At 44.3% G+C, this 25,254-nt stretch overlaps 1 protein-coding gene across 6 annotated transcripts in view; it reads left to right on the top strand.

The window, feature by feature from the left end:
• The window catches only part of COPZ1 (COPI coat complex subunit zeta 1), a 682,287-nt gene that overhangs the window by 344,624 nt on the left and 312,409 nt on the right, over positions 1-25,254 (top strand). For all 6 annotated transcript variants that reach the window (XM_044083950.1, XM_044083951.1, XM_044083949.1 and 3 more), the window contains exon 5: positions 11,940-11,995. In XM_044083950.1, coding sequence (XP_043939885.1) covers positions 11,940-11,995 — 56 coding nt within the window. The remainder of the gene's footprint in view (positions 1-11,939; positions 11,996-25,254) is intronic.

Below are 25,254 nucleotides of genomic sequence, written 5' to 3'. Positions count from 1 at the left end.
ATGGGCAGAGGCACAAAAACAAGTCCCATCCCTCATGGACATGGGGGCCATTCAACTAGTACCAGAACAAGAGCAGGGACAAGGATTTTACTCAAGACTGTTCTTGGTACCCAGAAAGGACAAGGCCTGGAGGCCAATACTGGACCTATGTATTTTGAACACATTCCTGGATATACCAAAAATCAAGATGTTGACTTTGCAGTAGCTTCTGCCCATGCTGGGCAAGAATGCTTGGCTGGTGACTTTAGACCTAAAAGAGGCATACCTGTATGGCCCAATCAGACAAATATGCAGAAGATACCTCAGATTCAAGGCTGGCTCAATGCATTACCAATTCTCTGCACTGCCCTTTGGCTTATCTGCTGCGCCCAGGGTCTTTACAAAGTGCCAGGCACCAGTAATTGCATTCTGTGAGGAATACAAATATATCCTTACTTGGATGACTGTTTAATTCAAGCAGAGAAAAGACTTCTAACATGCCCTAGAGTACACAGTCAACGAAAAGAAATCAAAACTAGTACCCTCTCAAGAGAGAATATTCCTGGGTGCAAGCTTAAATACAACTGCCCAGATGGCTTATCTCAAGCCAGACAAAGGCAACTACCCATTTCAAAATGTTGGCAACAAAGGCCCAGTTATCTGCAAGAAAAATTCTGCAGGCTTTGGGCTTCATGGCATCCTGAATCCTACTAATTCCATATGCAAGACTGCATCTGAGGAAACGTCAGTGGTACCTAAAAATGTTTGGACTCAACATTGCCTAGAAACTATGATTACTCTCATTCCTTGCCTGCAACAGGAGTTTTGATGGACAAAGACTTGTCACCAAAACAAGGGACAGCCATTCACATTACCCTCAGCCAGGCAGACACTAACAACGGATGCATCAGATTATGCCTGGGGGGCCCACATGGCCGGAAGATGCATTCAGGGCACATGGACCCCAAACCAAATGCATCTACATATCAATCAAAGAGAGATGCTAGCAGTTCAAAATGCCCCGATAGCCTTCAAGGACCTACTTCATCCAGGACAACTACTGATTAAAGACGGACAACACCACGGTCATGTGGTACATAAACAAGCAGGGGGGCACACATTCTTACCCCCTTTTACAGACTAGCCATGACTTTGTAGGACACAGCATTGACTTACCAAGTACATCTGCAGGCACAATTCCTGCCAGGAAGGAAAAATACTCTGGCAGACAAACTAAGCAGAAACCTCATGGATCCCCATGAGTGGCACCTAGATCCACAAGTCTTCAGCATGATAACAAGGAAATGGGGATGCCCGGACATATATCTATTTGCCTCCCCTCACAACTACCAACTAAAAAGATTCTGCACAAGGATTTATCACAGACAAGCATGGAAAGTGGACGCCCTATAAGTATATGCATTTCCCCCTTTGCCTCTCCTCCCCAAGGTACTCCTAAAGGTCAGACAGGAGAAGCCAAGGATGATACTGATTGCCCCAGACTGGCCCCGCAAGTTCTGGTATCCCAATACTAAGGAGCTTGTTGCAATGCCCAGGGTGGACCTTACCTCAGATACCTCATGTATTGTCCCAGCAAACCAATCCGATCTTGCACAGCCAACTCAGGACTTAAAACCTGGCAGCATGGCAGGTAATGTAGTCATACAAAACACACCTCTCAGTAAAGCTGTGATGGATGTCATTTTGGAGGCTAGAAGGCCTAGTACTAGAAAATCTTATGCTGGAAAATGGAAGAGATTCTGTGCTTGGAACCAGGCACAAGGAACTGATACAGGTGTGTCAAATATTCCTCAGATTTTGCAATACTTAACTGAGATGCTGGACAAAGGTCTGTCTTTTTCATCTATTAAAATTTATGCCTCTGCCATTTTGGCTCATTACAATATAGAGCCACCAATCTTTTCTCATCCCTTACTAAAACAGTACCTCAGAGGAGCCAAAAATGTAAGGCCTTCAAGGAGATCACCAATGCCTGCATGGGACCTCAACTATGTCTTGGAAAAACTCACCCTGCCTCCTTTTGAGCCAGCTGCTACTGCTGATATAAAGTTTTTATCCTGGAAAACAGCTCTGCTCCTAGCAATAACTTCTGCAAGACGAGTTTCAGAGCTTCAGGCACTAATGGCTGTGGAACCTTTTATCCAGACGGTCTGTCTGAGGGCAAACCCAACATTTATGCCTAAGGTGGTGTCCAGTGTGGCGCTTAAACTATTCATCTGTCAACTTTTTATCCAAATCCACAGAACAAGGGGGAGAGAATTCTGCATTCTTTGGAACGTACAAAGTTTAGATTCTACTTGGACAGAACCAAAGTTTTCAGAAAGAACAATTACTAGTGGCAAATGCTGCAGGATCACAAGAAAAGGCCATCTCAAAGCACACTATTTCAAAGAGGATAGGCCACTGCATTCGTTTCTGCTACTTGCACCATGGCAAGCCAGAGCCTAAGGGCATTAGGCCACATTCAACCAGAGCTGCAGCCACTTCAACAGCCTTTCACAGGTGAGTACCAACCAAGGACATTTTGTAGGCTGCTACTTTGAGTTCAGTGCACACCTTTACAAAGCACTATCATCTGCCACTCTACTCTAAATCCAGGGCAGGCTTTGCCACTGCAGTTCTGCAGGGCCTCATAGCCACTCCTAATGCTGTTTAGCTCCAGCCTCCCATCCATAGCTTTGGGAATCTACCCACATGTAATGACTGCAACAGTGAAACACGAAGAACATAGTACAGTTGTGTGCACTTACCATAAATGTAGATGTTAGTGTATTCACTGTTGCAGTCCAGGTTACGCACCTGCCATCCCCCTTTTCTTCTCATGGAACCTATCTTTCCTTCTCTGATTTATACAACCTATGTGGTGTATTTGCTTGTAGATGAAGGTAAAGTTTATATTGGTGCATGTATTTATATGTATATATATTTTGGCTACACTTTTAGGGGGCGCCTGACATCTGGGGCAAGAAAAACTAAAGAAAATGGCGTTGGCCGCATATTTTATACCCCCAACGACCTGACGTCAGGGAAGTGGCGACAGCAGCCGACGCAGGACCCAGGACTTTGGAATTCAGGCTGACTGAGGGCAGCCTGCCAGCAGGATTACCCAAATGTAATGACTGCAACAGTGAATACACTCATCTACATTTATGGTAAGTGTACACAACTGTACTTTTTTCCACTCCTAACAGACTTTATCCTAAAGGTCAGAAGGGTGGAAAGATGTGGTTTCGGAAGTCCCAGGGACCCTTGTCTGGCACGCGTGATTTTCCCCCAGGGGCAGAGGAGGAAACAACAACAATGGCAGACACTGCCCTCATGGCAGAGGGGGACCGCAAAATCAGAATGACAGAGAAACTTTCACTGCCAAACCCTTCCAGCATCCCTAACTGGTTGCCTGACTGCTCACCTCTGGAAGCAGTCGGGGGAAGACCTTCCCTGTACCAAAAAGCCTGGAAAAATATAACGAGACATATGGGTACTATATCATATCCAGAGGTTACAAAATCCCCTTTCATCAACCCCCCCCCCCTCTACAGTCAAAAAAAAAGTCCATCCCAGATGTCCCACCCAATCTAAGGGATCAAGCAGTTATTCAAGTTTCAAAACTGCTAGAAAAAAGACCCATTCAGTAAGTCCCCGCAGACCAACTAGGATCCGGAACTTGCTAAAGATTCTTTTTAGTACCAAAAAAGACAGGGGACTGGAGACCAATACTGGATCTCAGCAGATTGAACAAATCTGTACAAAAAGAAAAGTTCCAGACGGTAACACTGCAAGTCCATTCTCCCCTTTCTGGGTCAGGACAACTGGGTGTGCTCCATAGATCTTCAGGATGCGTACTACCATATCAAAATGGACAGACGCTCCAGGAGATTCTTCGCTTTCGGGTAGGGCCAGTCATTATCAGTTCAGAGCTCTGCCCTTTGGTCTCACCACATCCCCCAGGCTGTTCACCAAATGTATGGCAGTAGTCATGGCTCACCTGAGACATCAAGGATTGCAGGTGTTTCCCTATCTAAACGACTGGCACCTAACTGCTACCACCAGGCATACCACCAGGCATCAACTCTTAGAGGCACGGGATTTTACAATATCAACCTGCACCCACCTAGGCATTACAGTAATTTCGAAAAATCTGCCTTGTTGCCCTGTCAATCTATTACATGTATAGGAGCAGAATTAAACACAAAACAGAAGTTTGCAAGGTTACCTCAGGAAAGAGTTTTCTCTATTCGCCAACAAGTGTCATTTCTAATGCAGAGCAGAAAGGTCCAAGTCAGACATGTCCTGCAAGTTCTAGGCTCTATCGCAGCTGCCACTCTTCTTGTACCATTAGCGCATTACCACACGAGTCATTCAGTGGCTTCTCTTCACGCAGTGGTCCTTCCAGGAACTACCCATGTCTCACGTGATCCTAATTACAGAAACATGCAAAAGACACCTCTCTTGGTGGATGGTCTCCCCACTGGTGACTCAGGGCAGACCTTTCATTCAACCCCCTCCGGTAGCCACAGTGACCAGGGATGCCTCCCTGATAAGGTGGGGGGGCATTATCTAGTTAGGACAGTCCAAGGCATGTGGCAACCTCACGAGTACCGTCTGCATATCAGTGTCCTAGAGATGAGTGGTGCTCCTAGCGTTGCAAGCTCTTTAAGACTCTCTTCCTTCCGGGAGTATTGCAATCCAAACAGACAACATGTCGGTTGTGTGGTAGATCAACAAGTAGGGCGGGATCAGGTCCTACCACTTTTGTGTCGAGAAGCCCTCGGGCTATGGCAATGGGCGATTTCCTCCCAACGTTTTCTGACAATGCACATCCCTGGGAAATCCAACATAATAGCGGACAGGCTCAGCAGGGCTATCATCATGCCTCACGAGTGGTCTCTGAATCAGGAAGTTGCAGACCTTATCTTCCGCAAATGGGGCCAGCCTTGCTGCAATCTATTTGCCATCCCTCTCAACAACAAATGCAGCAGCTACTGCTCCCTGCTTCCTTCTCCAGGACAAACTCTCAGGGACGCTCTAGTCCATGATTGGCATCAGGGACTCCTTTATGCATTTCCCCCTTTTCCCCTAATTCCAAGACTCGTACAGAAAGCAAAATCGTTGGGTTGCAAAATGATCCTCATTGACCCCTGTTGGCCTCGACAGATGTGGTTTCCGTTCCTTCACCTTCTAGACCAGCCTTGGGTTCTGGACCCAGTGCCAAATCTGTTGATTCATCAGTCAGGTGGGTTACACCAATTCCTTCAGACTCTCAAGCTCACAGCTTGGTTTCTCCACTTCCTACCTTAGCCAGGCTTCCAAGTATCTCCCCAGCAGTTAGCAATATTATTGTATCCTACCATAAGTCCACTACAAGAAAGACGTAGCAAATGGAAAAGATTTTCTTACTGGGCAGAATCTAGAAACTTAGACCCCTTTTCAGCCCCAGTCCATCAAATTCTAGAATTTCTAGCAGAGCTTTTTCAGTTGGGTGCAGCTGCTGCTACCATCAGGGCACAACGGGAAGCCATATCTAATTTTCATATTTGAATTCTTAATTCTAGCATAATGTCTCATAAACTCTGCAAAGCCTTCATGATAGGAACATCTCTTCTTAGACCCCCAGTGAGGGATCCACCTCCTCCTTGGGATCTCAATTTAGTTTTGACTTCTTTGATTCTGCCTCCCTTTGAACCAGCAGCTTCATGTCCCTTAAAATTTCTTTCTTGGAAAACACTCTCTCTGGTTGCTATTACCTCAACTAGACGTGTTTCAGAACTCCAAGCACACACTGTTTGTCCTCAATATATGATGTTTCACAGAGAGAGTTTCTCTGAGAACGAACCCATTCTTCTTCATACCAAAAGTCTGTTCAGAAAATAATTTAAATCAATCCATCTCCCCTTCTTCTTTCCCAATTATAGCAACAAGGCAGAATACGGTCTTCAACTGGATGTGCACAGACAATTACATTTTTACCTCGATAGGACCAGAGAGCTAAGAAAGTCGGACCAATTATTTCTGTCCTATGCTCACAATAAGCAAGGCCTTCCAGTTTCTAAGGTGACCTTATCCAAATGGTTATCTGACACCCATTGCCTTTATCAGTTAAGGCATAAACATGTACCAGCAAAACCAAAAGGTCATTCTACTAGAGCATTAGCCACATCTGTAGCCTTTCAGTCTAAATTGCCCATAGACTCAATTTGTGCAGTTGCCACTTGGGCAAACCCTCATACCTTTATCTCTCATTACAAAGTGGATGTGGTCTCCCGGAGCAGGGCTTCCTTTGTTTCCACTGTTCTGAAGAGTCTGTTCCAGTGAGCCACCTGGGGTCTTTAGGTGCTAGGGGCGCTGTCCCAAACAGCAAGAATGAAGGCGAGATGGGACAACTTAACATAAAGAAGTTATGTACCTACCATAACGTTCCATGTTGGTTGTCCTTCATCTCGCCTTCCTTCTTGCGTCCCCCCCCCTCCTTTCCCTTCCTAGAGGATTGAGAGGAGTTCACTGTGGTTTCACTGGCTGATTTCCTTTTTCTTGGTTCCCATGCCAGGTAATTTTATGACCATGTACTCTGTTATTTTGGTAGCTGACGCTGGACATTCTGGGATAAGGGTTAGCCTCGAGTCAGTAAATAGCTATAGAAATAGGCCGAGTCGGAGCTGAGGATCGGTTTTGAACCCAAACAGCAAGAAGGAAGGCCAACTAACATGGAATGTTATGGTAGGTACATAACTTCTTTTTCCATTTGTTGGACATGCGTAGGCAATTTCATTCATCTCCATTGAACCAAGCCTTTCAGAAAGTCAGACCAACTGTCTGTATCCTCTTCTAAAGCTAGGGCAAGGCATTTCAAAGATTACTTTTGCTTGGTTAACTAGCTGCATCTCCAGTGTTTATAAGAAGGGTTTGGCTCTGCCTAAAACAGCCTAAAGGACACTCGATAAAGATCACTTTTTACCCGTTAGGCCCTCTTTTCTAGAGCCTCGATTTGATGACATTTGTGATGCTGTGATGCTGCCACCTGGTCTAATGTTCATACCTTCATTTCCTGCTGTGAATTGGATTTACTTTCCAGAAATAGTACAGCTTTTTGCTTCTACCATCGTCCAGAACATCCTTCCACGAGACCACCCGTGTAGCTGGGGGCTATATCCTATCCATTGTAGAGTGGATAGAAAAGACAAAAATCAGATATTAAAGTTATGTTCTTGACATAGCAATAAATCTGTGTCGTCTCCATGCTTTCTCAACTTCCCTTTTATGGTAGAATTTCACCTTTTTGACTTTTGCTATGTTTGTTCTGCCATTTGGGCAGGGTGTTTAGCTCTTTCAGCGCCAGAGCAGAATTTTTGATTCCTCATTTGTCCTGCCCTAATCTGTCTGTGTTGATATAGTCATTAACTTATTTTTTGCTTTATCATTGTATTGTAGGCAGACTCTATCGGAGGTAGTGTTGTGTACAGGAGAGGATTGATAGGGGGAGGAGCATAAGCTATGGATCCTAAGGTCTGGGAAAGTGGCTGCTGAAGTCTGATCTGAGACCCATCAGTTGAGGAAAGATGGAAACGGACAACATATATATCATTGTTGAATATATAACTTTGTTTCTCTACTTTTCTAACCCAGAAAAGAAAAGCTCCTGAATCTATCTAGGCTACAAACCCTGCTTGACCAAAGGGCAGCTAGTACATCCCTAGCTAAACAGCCTCAGTTCCATGGACGATAAATCCCTGATTTTCTTTTTTTCTTAAATGGGCAACATTTCGTGTGGAGGGGTTCCCCAACTGGAAATTATATGCCAGAAATAAAGTTCCAAGTCTTTTGCTCCACTTGTGACATCCCAGAGATGCTTCTCTTAAAGTGGCAAGAAAGAACTGAAGAAATTTTCACTCTGACTGCTGAGTTCCCTCTACTGGGCTAGCCAGTCAGAATCAGATTGGAGGTGTGAGTGGAGCCATAGCTTTGTAAAGCTTGGCCGGTTGTTTCCTGGGCAGGGAAACAATCCACATAGCCTAAATGGTACCTGCAGCAGTAAGGAATTCAGACATCTATTTTTATGGGTAATTGCAACTTGCATAGCTGTACTTGGGTGGGCACCAAGGTCCCATCGTGGAACAGGATTGGCTTGTTCTTCAGCCAGGTTGCTCATCAGCCATATCAGCTAGTCTTTCTATTACATCTTCCCTGACTTCTTTCAAAAGCTAAACTCTTAAAGGGCTGTCATCCAAGATTGCACAGAAAACCAGTGGTGCATTTGTAGTATGTTATTTTGCTGTGTAGGAACTTGCTGTGTCTTAAGTATGTACCATAAAAATGATTTTTTGGAAAACCATTTCACTACTTCTGCTGGGAGTATCTGAGCTTCAAGCTGTAATGTCCTCTGATCGCTTATACTGTATTTTACAAGGACAGAATGTGCATACCGTATTTTATAAGACCAAATCCATCTTTCATGCCCATGGCAGCGGTTGAGATTTCTTTGAATCTGTCCATTCAGCTGTCTCAGATCTTTTTCAAAACCTCAAAATAAGTGGAAAGACTTCTGTTTTACTTGGATTTGCATAGACAGTTGAAGGTACTGTGTCTGGGACCAAGGAGTGCAGGAAAATACTTTATTTCAGACTAGACTAATTGAGCAAATCTGTATCTAACCAAACTTCAATTCAAATGTCTAGCTAGCTGCATTTCGTCTTCTGATTACCATGGCAAGCCACTAGACCGTACATTGAAAGCATGTTCCATTAGAGCGCCAGCTATAGCTTCCCTTTTTCAGAAATTTTTCTATGTAATTAATTTGCCAGGCAGCTACCTGGATATTTGTTCGTTTTCCAAGAATTACTAGCTGGATGACAGTTGTGGAGCAAAATAGGCTTCCTGTTGTCTTTCTGCATGGGTTGTTTATCTCGTCTTTCCTAAAACTTAACATCAGGATCACTACAGCTTTAGCACTCTTCCCATATTTTATCAATACCGCTGTTTGTGACCCTTGTAATGAGCCTAGGTACAGCTGTGACTTACCATAGTAATAGATGCCCATGTCCTGCGATCATGGCTACAGTACGCCCACCCCCACAAATGCCCAATAAGTAAGTCGCACAAGAGACTGGGGCTTGTGTGTGTGTGTGTGTGTGTGTGTGTGTGTGTGTGTGTGTGTGTGTGTGTGTAAGGGAAGGATCTATATACTGGCTCCTTTTTTTAATCTTTGGTGGAGTTTTTTTTGAAAATGTGACCAGGACAATTGATGAGGGCAAAACTGTGCACACAGCATATCTTGTCTTGGCAAAGGCGTTTGACACAGTCCCACACTCTGGCATTACTGAAACTTAAACTGAATATAAACCCCTTCATTGTAAGATGGTTTGCCAACTGGCTCTTGAACCGGACACATTAAAGTGGATGACTCCACATCAACCAGAAGACCTGTTACTGGTGGGCTGCCACAGGGGTCTGTGCTGGGCCCCCTACTGTCTGGTATATACTTCTCAGAAGTTCAGGTCAAACCTAAGGGGTTGTGGCTGACCAAGTTTGCAGATGACTGCAAACTGGGTGGTGGTATTGAATTCCCAAATGGAGTCTGTATACTCCAGGAGGGTCTTATGCAGACCAATGACTGGTGTCTTAGTCACGGTCTCAAACTGAATGCAAAGAAATGCATAGTCATTCCCTTAGACACAAACAATATCCTTTCACAATGTCAAATCAGCAACAATACTCTTAAGTACCCATGAAGTGGTAAGGGCCTTGGGACCACACTTTGACTGCAACCTTAACTTCGACCACCATCTGTGTACTGTAGGAAGGAAGGCTTTCTATGTAGCACACTTGATTAGTAAAGGCATTGCCTAGAGAGCAAGAGAGATTATAACCCTCTACTCAATTATGGGCTGGATTAGTGCAGAGTATAATGTCCCATTCGGCATGTACTGTACAAAGCACCTGCAGCAATTGGAGAGACCACAGAGGTTCCTAACGAAGATCAAGGGACTCCAGCACGTGCCATACACAGACTGACTCAAGTCTGTGTCACTTTACTCCTGTATCATATAGACTTCTTAGGGGAGACCTATGCCTGGCTTACAGAGCATGCTCAGATCACATCTAATGAACTTACTGCATATCTGTAAATCAGATGGGACTAGGGTCACCCATTCCAGGGACCCAAATATCACCTGCAACTTAAATCTGTCCCTCCAGCATGTCCTATTTATCTCCCAGCAACTGCCGCATCTTTGGAATAGGCTACCTATTCATGTAAAACAGAGCACCTCTGACACTGTTCAAAAGAACCTGGATGAGTGGATGGGCACTGTAAATTCATACCAGGATTAGCGCCCATACCACTCCTGGACATGGGCATCCATTACTAAATGCAGTCTTTGGTATTAACTGACATTTCTAGGGTATTGCTTTGGGGTGAAATGGCTAGGATTGACATGACTTCCAGGTCGATAGGATCATAGGAGATTACTAGGCTATTTACTGTAACAGAAGGTCCCCTTGTCAGGGGGGTTGTATATGTACAAGGGTGATCAGTTTGACCCACAGATGACCGAATACACAGGTGTAATTGTTAGTATCAGTCTGTATCGTATTATTCTAAAAAGAAACAAAAGATGGTAAGGGTGTACCTTCCTTTTCTAACCAGTATCCTTCTGATGTCTGCAGTTCAAGAAGGACATCACCTGCAAAGTGGGGGGGGGGGGTCCATAGCTCTGGATGTCTGCCTAGTCTGATTGATGTTTGCCTGCAGCTGATTTCTTAAGTTTGAATACTGCAGTGGTGATCCCTAAATCTCAAGTATGCTTAGTTTCCCCTCATATATTTGCTGTAATTTTGGATGCACTTTGTTATCCTTTGCCGATTTATGGTTACCTTGAAAGTGGTTGGCAGCAGCTGTCATTGCAGTTGATGAGCTCTGTTCTCTAAGTGAGCAATACAAGCCATGCCATTCTAACTAAGGCACCTTATTCCTGTATGATGTATTTGACAACTGCTGCATCTTAACTATTCACTCCAGTGGAGGTTAAGAAGTGTGCACTGTAACTTAAGTGGGCAGAGCCTGAGCCTTTTGACAGACTAAAATGATGTCCTCACATTTCAAACAAGTGTTCCTATCTCTGGAACCATAGGGGAGTTTTGAAAGAAGTATAAATGGCAAATCCTGCAGCACAAACTATTTTTATAATGGTAGTATTCATTATGATCTAGGTCTTAAACTGAATTTTAAAATACATAGCAACTATTACATTTGTAATATTTTGTGAACAACTTATAATTTCTCAGCAACCACTCATGTTACACACATACTGTCAGCACCATTTTTTTCTTCTAGCTGAGCGCTTTCGTAAGAGGCTAAGGAGTTCTGTCTGTGTCACTTGGTTGAGATATTTAGAAAAATTTGAAAATTGTGTCTATATAAATTAATATCATGAAAACAACAGTTAATATCTCTGTTTACCTACACTAGACAGAGGTCAAATATTACTTTAGTTTGCCATTGTGCAAGTTTAAAGATGAAATCTTTTAAAACCTTGTACATAGTGTGGTTTTGGAATTATTGATGCAAATATGAACAAGCAATATTTGACACCTGCAAGTCAGTAGGAGTTAACTGCAGATGCTCCTGGAGGTATCACTCTGATGTAATGAGTTAATACACTGCACTGTTATGTCTTTTTTATTTTCCATTTGGGAAAGTTTCTGAAACCTTCCTCCCAGTAGGACTATAAATATGCAGTCAGTGTTCCTGTCTCTAGTGATTTGTCTCTTTTTCAAAGTCCGGGTCTGTTGGCCTCACTTAAAGCAATTCTGTCTGTGAATGCATGCAGAGCATTAAGCAAATTAGTGTTGATACTGAAAGCTAGCCATTGTATATTTTGTTGAAAATTGTTTCTTTATACATCTGAATTTGTTGTAAACTCTGTTTTTTTTTCCCCCTTTTGCAGCTGATGCTTATGGCAGTGTTGAACTGCTTATTTGATTCCCTTAGCCAAATGCTCCGGTAAGTTCACTAAATTAGTTCCAAAATTATTTTCTAACGTAAAAATGTGTGGGGATCAGGTGTACTAATGACTTTTGCCACTTAAGAAAAGCTGGCACATTTGGAAACTTACCACCATCCCGGTATTCACAACTTTTAAATGCATCAGATTTTTTTTTCTTGCCCAAGTAGCATGTGCTAGAGCCCCTTGGTAGGCTAGAGTCGCTATATAGCAGAAACTCATACCTAGCCTATTCATAATCTGAAGTAGTATGACCCCGAGATATCCTGTATTTTTAACTTTGCAGTTGCTGGAAAATTAGATATCAAAACAATTTCTATGGAAATTTTTTTCTGAAAACAGTGACTTTAGAAATTTTTCATTCCAAAGATTGGTTTTACTTTTTCTCTTTTGGTAGACTGTCATAGAGCATGCAGATTTTTTCTTCAGTCCCTGTTTAAATTAAGCTTTGGCTTGTTTGTTTAAATTTTTCTTGCTTGTCATGTAATGTCTGTCCTGGTGTAGTTGTCACTGCCATTTGGGTTCATAGGTGTTTACTAGGCTGATGACCACAAGGGTCTTTATAAGCCAAGCATCCCAAATCTCTGAGTTCTGGTACCCTTGATAAATGTAAGCACGGGTTTGGGCGATGAAACATTTATAAGCAGGGGCCTGGGAGATGAACCATTTACAGGTTACCCTTGTCCATCAGAGCCGTAGATGCAAACCCAGGGGTGAATTTCCTGTTCCCATCAAGTTGTCCAAGTTGCACTTGAATTGGGTTGGGGGGAACTCTGATTCACTTGTATGGGGAGCCTCTTCCAGAGAATGGGTAGTCTCTGGGATGTATACCTGTCTCTTCAGCAGGTTCTCTCTATCACAGGCAAGTTTTAAGCCTTTTGAATGGGTAATTCTGATGCTGTTTGTTTTGTAGATATGCAGGCGATCTGTCAGAGTGGGGTCTGACACTGTTCTGTAGGCCAGGTGTAGATCTCCCCTCAACACTTTGTAGGGGACAGAATACAGGATAGGGCTTTGAGGCAGTCTGCATAGGATATTTTACTTTGGAACCTCTCTGGAAATTCCATTTGTTGGATATGCCTGGTTAGGTGTATGCCAAAGGGGGCATACTCAGTAATAGGTCTGATGAATGCAAAATACAGTGGAGTAATGACTTCCTTGGACCTAGATGCCATGCCTTTGTTTATAAGTTGCACAACATAGAATTATTTCCTCACTACTGTAGACATGTAACAGTCAAAGGCTAGGTTACGGTTTATGCATGTTCCTAATTTCCTAGGTCTAAGGGGTGTGTTATCAGTATGACAGTTGCCAGGGGTGGATGATTTCCTGAAGGATACTATTATGCATTTATTGGCATTAGTTTTAGTCTACGGCTCTAACACCAGTTGTTTCTGTGTTGGCCATTCCTAGAGAACATTTGTGTAGATGTGGGGTTAAGTGACTGTTGCATAGCAATTCCAGAGGACCTGATAGGTCATATTTCATCATGTTTAGAAGGCATCCTGGGATATTGTATGTGCCCATTGATGCAGTGTTCATGGCCTTAGAGTATTAAGGCCCTGTTCCCTAGTGGTACCAGGGGGAGTTATATTTGATATTTCCCAAGGGAAAGTTAAAGCTGGAGCTGAATTTGTCAGCCAGTAGGTTTGCTATATTTTCTAGATCAGTACAGGTGGCTTAATTTACATTGAGCTCTGCACACAGTTGTGTATTGCCTTTGAGGTTGCTGACGTGGCTAAAGAATGTCTTGGTGATTGTTCTTTGTCTGGGAGGCCAATTTCATCTCAAGTTTGGCTTTGGTAGATTTTATTGGTCCTCTTGAGTTTGTTTGCAAGTGTTTTTGTCCTGCTGGGTGTGGCACCTCCTAATTTTTGCCATGATTTTCTTCCTTCTGTTGTACAGCCTATTGATTTTTTTTTTATTCCACCAGGGTGGCTTGTTTTTGAGTTAGCTATGTATTACTACCTGGTGGGTACAGCTGTCTTTATGCAGCTATTAACATGCTTGTATATAGTTTACAGTTCTGCATAGGCAGCAGTGTTCTCAGGGTTTATGGGAGCTTGAAAATTTGCCAGGTTATCCAGTAATAGCGAGATGTTTGCCTTGAGGTAGTTTCTGAATATTCCAGGGTTAGGAAACCATTTTGTGGTCTGACCTTACTAGGGTAGACATTACACCAGGGGTGCAGCACTCTCCCATATTAGTGAGGACGAGATCCAGTAAGGTTGCACCCCTGGTTGGTTTATTGACAGTCTTGTCTATGGAGCTTGTGTTCACAAAATACAGGAGTCTCTCTGCCTGTACTTTTGGTGTCATATAGGATTCCCAGTTAATAGTGGGATCTGATGTCCTTTACATTCTTTCTCACTGATGGGTTATGGAGCTGAGCCTCTGATTCAAGTCAGCTGCATTTTCAAGACTTGGATCCTAGTTGTGAGCTCCTTCCTCTACCCGTAATGCACTTCACCGTCCCCATCTCCTCAGATTCCGTTTGGCGCCTAACCGCTAAGATGCAGATTGCTGGGCTCGAGCATGAGGAAAATTATTTGTTCTTTTTGACAATTCATTATTGTTAAAACTCGTAGCTGTAGTTAGTTTTCAGTGTTTTGTGGGATGTTCTTCGTGTCTCACTAAAGCAGTCATTACATTTGGGTAATCCTGATGGCAGGTTGCCCTCAGTTGGCCTGAATTCCAAAGTCCTGGGTCCTGTGTCGTCTGCTGTCGCCCCTTCCCTGACATCAGGTCGTCAGGGGTATAAAAGATGCGACTGACGCCATTTTCTTTAGTCTTTCTTGCCGCGCAGTGCCCGAAGCAGAAGCAGTTTGCAAGTGCTGGTCGGCCGACTCCTGAGATTTTCGTGTTAGAGTTTCAGATCCGAAGTCTTCATTAAAGCTAAGTACCCTGTTGGGGAAACTTTTTTTCTCTGGGCAAGAACGCTTGGCTTGTGACTTTAGACCTTAAAAAAGGCATACCTGCATGTCCCAATCAGACAGATATGCAGAAGATACCTCAGATTCAAGGCTGGCTCAATGCATTAACAATTCTTTGCACTGCCCTTTGGCTTATCTCCTGCACCCAGGGTCTTTACAAAGTGCCTGGCACCAGTAATTGCATTCTGCAGACAAATAGGAATACAAATATATCCTTACTTGGACTGTCTAATTCAAGCAGAGAACAAGGACATTCTTTTACAGCATCTGGCATTTGTGAAAAGACTTCTAACATGCCTAGGGTACACAGTCAACGAAAAGAAATCAAAACTAGTACTCTCAAAAGATAATCTTCCTGGGTGCAAGCTTAAATACAACTGCCCAGATGGCCTCTCACACCAGACAAGCAAAGGCAACTGACTACCTATTTCAAAATGTTGGCAACAAAGGCACAGTTATCTGCAAGAAAAATTCTGCAGGCTTTTGGCTTCATGGCATCCTACATCCTACTAATTCCATATGCAAGACTGCATATGAGGAAACTTCAATGGTACCTAAAAAGTGTTTGGACTCAACATTGCCACAGCCTGGAAGCTATGAATACTCTCATTCCCTGCCTGCAACAGGAGTTTCGATGGTCGGCAAAGGCTTGTCACCAAAACAAGGGACAGCCATTCACATTACCCCCAGCTAGGCAGACACTATCAACGGATGCATCAGATTATGCCCGGGGGGCCCACATGGCAGGAAGATGCATTCAGGGCACATGGACCTCAAACCAAATGCATCTACATATCAATCAAAAAGAGATGCTAGCTGTTCAAAATGCCCTGACAGCCTTCACAGACCTACTTCATCCGGGACAACTACCGATAGACAGACAACACTATGGTCATGTGGTACATAAACAAGTGGGGGGGGGGCACACATTCTTACCCCCTTTGCAGACTAGCCATGACTTTGTAGGACACAGCATTGACTTACCAAGTATATCTGCAGGCACAATTCCTGCCAGGAAGGAAAAATACTCTGGCAGACAAACGAAGCAGAAACCTCATGGATTCCCACAAGTGGCAGCTGGATCCACAAGTCTTCAGCATGATAAGGAAATGGGGATGCCCGGACATAGATCTATTCGCCTCCCCTCACAACTACCAACTAAAAAGATTCTGCACAAGGATTTATCACAGACAAGCATGGAAAGTGGACTCCCTATCTTTCAGCTGGAAAAATCTGAGTATATGCCTTTCCCCCACTGCCTCTCCTCCCAAAGGTGCTCCTAAAGGTCAGACAGGAGAAGCCACAGATGATACTGATTGCCCCAGACTGGCCCCAATGCCCAGCTTGGACCTTACCTCAAATACCTCATCTACTGTCCCAGCAAAACAATCAGATTCTGCACAGCCAACTCTACTTTAAACCTGGCAGCATGGTGAATAATGTAGTAATTCAAAACACACCTCTCAGTAAAGCTGTGATGGATGTCATTTTGGAAGCCAGAAGGCCGAGTACTAGAAAATCTTATGCTGGAAAATGGAAGAGATTCTGTGCTTGGAACCAGACACAAGGAAGTGATACAGCTGTGCTAAATATTACTCAGATTTTGCAATACTTAACTGAGATGCTGGACAAAGACCTATCTTTTTCATCTATTAAAATTCATGCCCCTGCCATTTCAGCTCATTACAATACAGAGCCACCAATCTTTTCTCATCCCTTATTAAAGCAGTACCTCAGAGGAGCCAAAAATGTAAGGCCTTCAAGGAGATCACCAATGCCTGCGTTGGGACCTCAACTATGTCTTGGAAAAACTTGCCCTGCCTCCTTTTGAGGCAGTTGCTACTGTTGATATAAAGTTTTTATCTTGGAAAACAGCTCTGCTCCTAGCAATAACTTCTGCAAGACGAGTTACAGAGCTCCAGGCACTCATGGCTGTGGAACCTTTTATTTTTTATCTAGACAGGGTCTCTCTGAGGACAAACCCAACGTTTATGCTTAAGGTGGTGTCCAGTGTCTTAACCAAACTATCCATCTGCCAACTTTTTATCCAAATCCACAGAACAAGGGGGAGAGAATTCTGCATTCTTTGGACGTACACACAGCTTAGATTCCACTTGGACAGAACCAAAATTTTCAGAAAAAGAGTTACTAGTGGCATATTTTATTTATTTTACATTTGTTAACCGGGAAATTCCGACTGGACCAGGTCCATTTTCAGCGGAGGCCCGGGGAGAAAAGCTCCAACATCAATTTACACAAATACAGTACATCCAGCATAATACAGGTTACATAATGTATGCTGTATATGTAGCATATGTTGCAGGATCAAAAGGAAAGGCCATCTTAAAGCAGACCATTTCAAAGTGGATAGGCCACTGCATTCGTTTCTGCTACTTACACTATGGCAAGCCAGTGCCCAAGGGCATTAGGCCACATTCAACCAGAGCTGCAGCCACTTCAGCAGCCTTTCTCAGGGGAGTAACAACCAAGGACATTTTAGAGGCTGCCAGAGTTCATTGCACACTTTTACAAAGCACTATCATCTGCCACTCTACTCTAAATCCAGGGCAGGCTTTGCCACTGCAATTCTGCAGGGCCTCATAGCCACTCCTAACGCTGTTTAGCTCCAGCCTCCCAACCATAGCTTTGGGACTCTACCCAAATGTAATGACTGCAGCAGTGAAACACGAAGAACATAGAGTTGTGTACACTTACCATAAATGTAGATGTTCGAGTGTATTCCCACCATCCCCCTTTTCTTCTGATGGAACGTATATATATATATATATATATATATATATATATATATATATATATATATATATATATAATTGGTTACCCTTTTAGGGAGCACCTGACATGTGGGGCAAGAAAAAGTACAGAAAATGGTGTCTGCCGCATCTTTTATACCCCTGACTACCTGACGTCAGGGAAGGGGTGACAGCAGCCGACGTAGGACCCAGGACTTTGGAATTCAGGCCGACTGAGGGCAACCTGCCAGCAGGATTACCCAAATGTAATGACTGCAACAGTGAATACACTCTAACATCTACATTTATGGTAAGTGTACACAACTGTACTTTTCTTTTCTCCTTCCTCCCTCTGTTAGAATATTTGATGTTTTTTGCTGGCGTTACGGTGTGTTGTTCTGTACCGCTTGTGTCTCAAGTACATGCATCTTTGTTTCTGTTTTGTAATCAGTGCTGTTTTTCTAGTTACTAATTTTACTAGTTATTTATGGCTCAGACGAGCCTAGGAAGAGGTCTTTGTGCAAAACTCTGAGGTGGTCTTCTGAGCCTCCTCAGAAGTATAAGAGAACATCGGATGCGACACCATTGGATCAGAGGTCGACTTCTTCATCAGATCCTCAGACTGCCAAGATCCTAAGGAACTTTCCTTCATTTTTCAGGTACATGGAGACCTTCGAATCCGATGAGGATTATCACAGTTAGCATTTCTCCTTTGGCTCCAATGTTTGATCCCATGCCCACTGATCCAAAAGCTAGGAGCAGAACTCCAGTGTGTTTAATAAGGACAGTTTCACCATCACTGCCAGCCAAGATATTTCAGACGCCCTCAAAGCATTCAAAACCCACTTCCTGAGTCTCGTCCAGATTTTCTAGGAGCTCGACAGAGGCCGTAATGGATAGAATGATGCAGAGATTCTTCGAAGTTCAGATCCAGATGGGGTTCTTACCAACTCATACCCTCTCAGATCTGCGAGTGCACCAACCCAGACCTTTCGCACTTCTACACCAATCTGACATGTAGTTTGAGTCCCAGGATACCAGAGTCTCGTCGTCTGATCTGAGGAAGCCCACTTCCTTGACTCTGACCCTTTTCCCTGATCAGCACTGCTCTGATTTCGTCAGAACAGAGTGGGTCTCTGATCTGTGGTGTCGGGGTCTGGGAGGTTGGGGTCAGCTCCAACGCTGTCGCATCTGTCCCTTCCTCTTGGTGCCTCCGTCCGCGGAAGCTCTGGACAGATTCTCACTGGAGGCCTTTGGTCTGAGTTTGCCCCAGTCCTTTCCTCTTCTGCCTTGGCTTCAAGGGAGATAGAGGAGGGGGTCTCACCAGAGTCCATCAGCTTTCCAGGTTGTAGAAGGGGCCTTCTCTTTCCATAGAGATCCATCCTCTAATATCTGTAATCCTCCCCTTCATCTTTCTTTGTGTCAGAGTCCATAGTTTCTGCTGTAGGTCAGCCTACCCTGGGAAGCCTCCATACTGTTCTGTCTGAGGATTTCTCCCTTTCCTCCGACACCTACCCTGATCACCCCACAGAGGAGGTTCTGTGGAAGAAGTGCAAAAGGAGATGCACAGACTCTCCAGTGGAATCCCTCACTGAAGACACCGACTTTGATGAGGGAGAATGATCCCCCTCTATCAACACCTGATGACTTCTTCGGAGACATCCTGGAGATCTTTCAACAGAAAGGTGGCTGGTCTGTCCAACCTCCTCCTGAAAAGTTGCTGTTCTTGGAGGCTTTTGGAGCAGGCCCATATAAGTGTCCTGGGGTGACCCCTGCGGCAGATTATCTTGATGGACCTAGTCTTCCGGGCCTGGAAGGAGCCAGATGCTTTTGAACCCATCCCCCAAATGCCCTGATAAATTCTTATTCCCCCCACCCTGAAGGACAGACCATACAAGACTAAGGATGTTCCAGTGAATGCTATGGTTGTGGCAGCAGCTACCAAAAAGAAGCTAGCTGAGCAGAGCTGCACTTTCCACCCGCCTACCAGGGAGTCAAGAGCTATGGACAGATTTAGTAAGCGCGTTTATGCCTCTGTTATCTTTGCGCTGAGGTCTTTGAAATGCTTGCAACACTTCAGTCATTTGCATAGAGACCAAGTCCAGGAGCTTTCCAACTCTCTTGTAGAGACCATTTTGTCAGAGGAGTTGAAAAAAAAAAAACTGTCTCCCCATCTGGCTACTCTTTCTTCTGTCGCTAATTCTTCCATACGGCGGAGGGAACCTCACGGGTAGCCAGCTCAGGTATTGCATTCAGCCTCATCCAGGCGTGTCTTCTGTTTCGCAGAGCCTTTTAAGGCCTCATTTGTTAATGCCCCCTTTCGCTCCTCCTTATTTGGACCATCCGTCAAAAATACCTTAACTCGTAGTGAACAGGAGGGAAAGACTGTTTCTGCTGTGGGAATTGATCGTTTTCTACTCCTACGCACACTTTCTCCAGCAATCAGCGAGGTAGCAAAAGACTTTGCTCCAAAGATCCCAGGGTCTTTTCATGATCAGCATGGGGATTCTTCTAGTGGCAGAGGAGGAAGTTTCAATGGAACATGCTGCCCCAGGGACAGAGGGGATCCGCAGAGTCAGGGCTACAAGAGAACCTTTCCCTGATGGGCCCTGTCAGCACTCCTGAAACATTGCCCAACTGCTCTGCTCTGGAGGCAGTCTGAGGTCATTTTTCACTCCACCTAGGCACCTGGACCAAACGTACAAAAAATACCTGGGTGTTGAGCATAATATCCAGAGGTTACTACGTCCCCTTTTTCCTTCCACCTTTTCAAATTCAGGCGAGAGACCCAACGTTCCACCCTGTTAGAGGGAGTATGCAGTAATAGAGGTTCACAACCTACTGCAAACAAGTCATCCAAGAGGTCCCAACAGAACAGAGGCGATCCAGTATCTATTCCTGCTGCTTTTAATGCCAAAGAAAACCCAGGGACCGGAGACTCATTCTTAATTGAAGCAGTCTGAACCTGTATGTAAAGAAGTCAAAGTTCTGGACGGTTACTGTTCGCTCCATTCTACCGCTATTGCAAAAGGACGACTGGATGTGCTCTGTGGACTTACGGATGTGTACTACCACATAAAAAATGGACAGGTGTTGCAGAAATTATTTGCGCTTCAGGCTGGGAGCCAGTCATTACCAATTCAGAGTTCTGCCCTGTGGACTTGCCACAGTCCCCCTGGTGTTTACCATATATATGGCAGTGGTTGCTGGTCACCTGAGACTGCAGGGATGCCACGGGTTTCCATATCTAGATGACTGGCTCCTAACTGCCCCAACCAGGCATCAACTAATTCATGCCAGGGATTATCTATTTTAGATCTTCAACTCCCTTGGCATCACCATAAATCTAGTCAAATCAAATCCTTCTCCATTACAGAGACGGGAGTTCATTGGTGCTCTTTTGGATACTTCTGATCAAATGGCCTCTTATCCTCTCATTGCATAATGATATTGAGACATCAGGTACGCTCCATTCTCGATACTCAGTCTCCACAGGCAAGATTGATACTTCACGCCCTTGGATCTGTGGCAGCTGCCATCACTCTGGTTCCATTAGCAAGATTATGATGTGGGTTCTGCTGTCCAATGGTCTATTTTTTACCATTCCTTTTCTGTTGATATCAAACAGTCTGTAGAGGTCATCTTCAGTGGTAGATTTTGTCAGATGGCCTTTGCATCAGCAGACCTTTTCTTCTTCCTTCCCCCTTGGCCACTGTGACCACGGATGCTTCTGAGTTGGGATTGGGGGGGGGGGGTTATTTCATGGGGAAGATGGTCCAAGGCACATGGACTCATTCAGAATCCAGGTTGCATATCGATGGTCTGGAGTTGAGAGCAATCCTCTTGATGTCACAAGATTTTCAGGACAGTCTTTCCTTTGGAGCTATTGCAGTTCACACGGGCATGTCATTGGTGTGGTACATCAACAAACCATTAGGAACCTGTTCATACCCATTCTGCAGAGACCATGATGATCTAGGAATGGGTGATTTCTTCAGACTGCTTTCTCCTTGCAAACACATTTATTTGCTGAAGCTGTTCAAAGCTGCAGTGAGAGGCCTTCTAGCTCTGTTTGTGATATTGGAAAAAGTGTTATTTTAAACTGTTTTCTGCACTTTGTGTAATCTGTGCAACTTTTTTGTCCCACCCACCTGTCCAGCTTCTTTGGTGGTCTTAAGTCTTGGTGGCTTTCAGTTGCCCGCCTCTAGTATAAAGTTGATACTGGACCCTCCCCCAAGTCATGTCACATCAGCTCATTCTACTGTTTATAGTGAGAACTTAGTAAAGGTCCACCCCTTTAGCTTCTGAACCTTGAATTCTCATTATCTTCTGTCTCTTCACTTCTTCTTTTAAAAAAAAACTACCTCTTTCTACTTCATTTTGCTGCTTCTGCTTAGTTTGCTACTTCGGCTTAGGAGTTCAACTGCATTTAGTTTGCCGTATTTATTACTGCTTGTTGGTAACCTCACTAAATTTGAGTGTTCTATGGAATATGTTTTATTTGTGCTGTCTGTTACTGTTGTGATTGTGAGCTACTGTTTCAAAGCACTCTACTGATTAACTATATTTTGTTGCTATCTACTGCAATTCATTGATGTTTAACTGCATTTTACTGCTGTTTAACTGTATTTTTTCATACTGCGAGATGTCCTCCTATTCCAGGGTTGCAGTATAGGGTTTACCCTCCTTCCCATCAGCTTGTTCGGCCAGGTTTCCAAAACTTTTTCAGTCGCTGTTGGTGCATCGGACATCTGAAGTGTAGGTTGGTACGTGGTCCATAAAAGTGACGTGTGCGCGCACCAGTCCTCAGAACCAAGAAGCCCCAGACGAAGCCAGTCCTGATAGCATAGCCTGAGTAGGAGCCGAGGAGAGCAAGTGCAATGAGAACAGGGGGATGGAGGTACGGAAGGAATACTGCAACATGGAAGAGGACATCTATGGTTATGGTAAGATTTTACACAACTTTCCTATGTCCTATTCCAATGTTGCAGTATTCAGTAGTGGGTGAGTACAAAAGCTCACTGTTGGCTGGGTGGTGGTCTGGATGAGGATTCCAGGAACCTATGCAGGATAGCCCTGGCAAATTCTGCTCTGGTCCTGGAGATGTGGTCCACCTTGTAGTGTCTGGTGAAGGTGTGCACAGATGACCAAGTAGCTGCTTCCAGAATGGAGTTAGTGTCTAGACCTTTAAAGAAGGCTCCAGAGGAAGCCATGGCCCTTGAGTGGGCTCTGACGTTGCCCATTAGTGTCTTACCATGATGAGAGTAACAAAATGAGATTGCCCTAGCAATCCAAGAAGAAATGGTTTGCTTCCCTACAGCTTTCCCCAGATCCCTGGTGTGGAAGGAAACAAAAAGCTCAGATTAATCTAGACTTCATTGTGAGTTTTTTCTTGCTGAGTTCTTAACCTTAAAATTGAGTAGCATAGTCTAGATTCAAGTCTGCGGCATCCAGAGCTTCATCTGCATGTTTTTTTTTAACCCTTAGAGGTATTCAAGCTACAAGTTTTCCCTTAGTAGCACTTGTGTTATCTTGTAGTACTAGTCAGACCTTCCTCCCTTACCCTCTTAGCTCTTTCAGTTTCTGACAAATATGGATGGACAATTTCCTACATTTTCTCCTGCCAGTTTGGTAGATGTGGGCATCCTGAGACAGTGTAGTAACTGTTTCATGTACATGGACAACCCTCTACTACTGCCACCTAGGAGCACAATTTGAGAGAGATGCATTTACATCAAGCACCTATTGTCATTGCTGTCTCCCCCCAAACCAGTTTATATGGCACTGAGAAGGTTGGGAACATGAACACCACACCTCAAACACCACCCACACATACACAACACACTTACAAATGTGCAGAGGTCCTCAACAAAAGCATACCCAAACAAGAGACCTCTGAGGCATAAAGGCATGCAAAATCCACTGCACACCACACATAGTCCACACACACCTGTGTCTCACAGCCACTAAGGCCTAAACATAAACCCAACGTATTAGTTATAGGAGACTCCATTGTGAGACGCACAAATGTGCCCCTCACCAGGCTGGATAAGGAGAAAATCAGTTTGTCTGGTGCCAGAATCTGACATATCACCAGTGCACTCAAGTCTCTCAACAGGTACTGATGTTCTTCGTGTTTCACTGTTGCAGTAGTCACATTTGAGTGATTCCTGCCAGGGTAGCCCTCGGCTGGCCCAAATACCAGAGAAATAGTATTTCTGCATCAGTTGCTGTCGCTTCAGGAGTGACGGCAGGTCGTCCGTAGTATAAAGTAAGGTAGCCAACGATGTTCATTGTGTTACACTGCTGCAGTCATTACACTTGGTATATCCGCCCGCCAGGCGGTCGGCCTGAGTTCCAAAGTCTGTGGGTCCGGGTTGCCGGTTCGTCCTCGTCGGCGTGCGACAGGTTTATGATATAAGATGCATAAGATGCCATTTTTTTTTCAGTCTTTCTTGCCCCGTTGCTGTGCCGCAAAAAAAAGTCGCAGCATGCGGTTGGCCGATTCTTCTGAGATTTCATTTCAATCCAGAACTGAAGTCTTCTAAAAAGCTAAGTACCTAGGGAAACTTTTTCCTGCCTCAGACCGATGTCAGTAAAAGTTAATAACTGTATTTCTTGTGGGAAGCAATACCTCATAAGGATTTCCATAACATTATTTTGGCAGAAAATTCAATTGTACCATGCCATCGGAACTTCCGACATCAAAGACAAGGACAGGAAATTCAGCGAGGCACCTGACTACTGTTACTTTAGAACTTCAGGCCTCTTCCGACTCCCACGTGGAGATGGCTGGGCCTTTGGACGCACCAGATTTACAGCCTAACCCTTCAGAGGGATCCGGAGTAGCTGAGCAAACCCGTAGCTTCAAAGGGTGTATTTAGACCTACTCTATTAACCATTAAATCTTCTGCTAAGTCTAAAACTCTAAAAACAAAGAAACAAATTCAACATTCACCAGGACAGGCCTCCATGCCTAAGAAACAAATGCTCAAAATGGCCGAAGACCTAATCTCAATGATCAGGGGGTCCCATCCCCCTCCTGATGAAAGGCCTAGACAGGATGCAGACTGACTCATCCGACCAGGTATCCATCTCCTCAGATTCATCCTCAGACCTAGGATACTCTTTACCCCCCATGAGGATTCTGATGCTGAGGAATCCATTCCTTCAGCCTCTCCGCCAGAGGACTACTCCTTTGGGGAAACTTTGCATACCATGAGGGAGCATTTCCATTGGGAGGGCCAGGATTATTCAGAGTCCAAGAAAAGGCTCAGAGATTTCCTTTTATTACCTCAACACAGACCCCTTGCTATTCCACCAGTGTTAGATATTGTGGTTATGTAGTACACTGAATCCAGTTTAAATCCGGATTCTTTACCTCCTGCTCCAGTTAAGCCAGCCAGATATTAGTCCCTGACTCTCACAAATTTCTTTATAAAAGCCCTGCTGCTGACCCTGAAACTATTTCTCGGGGCCCCAAAGGGGGGTAAAGGCCTCCTCAGCAAAGAACCCAGTCCCCTCTGACAGAGATTCCAGAGCATTAGACAGATGGGGGAAGAAAGTATATACATC

This window comes from Protopterus annectens, chromosome 9.part0 (assembly GCF_019279795.1).
Source record: "Protopterus annectens isolate FY-2018-M chromosome 9.part0, PAN1.0, whole genome shotgun sequence".
Lineage (NCBI taxonomy): Eukaryota > Metazoa > Chordata > Ceratodontiformes > Protopteridae > Protopterus > Protopterus annectens.
The sequence above is the reverse complement of the archived record's forward strand: the minus strand, read 5'-3'. Positions and strand labels throughout refer to the sequence as shown.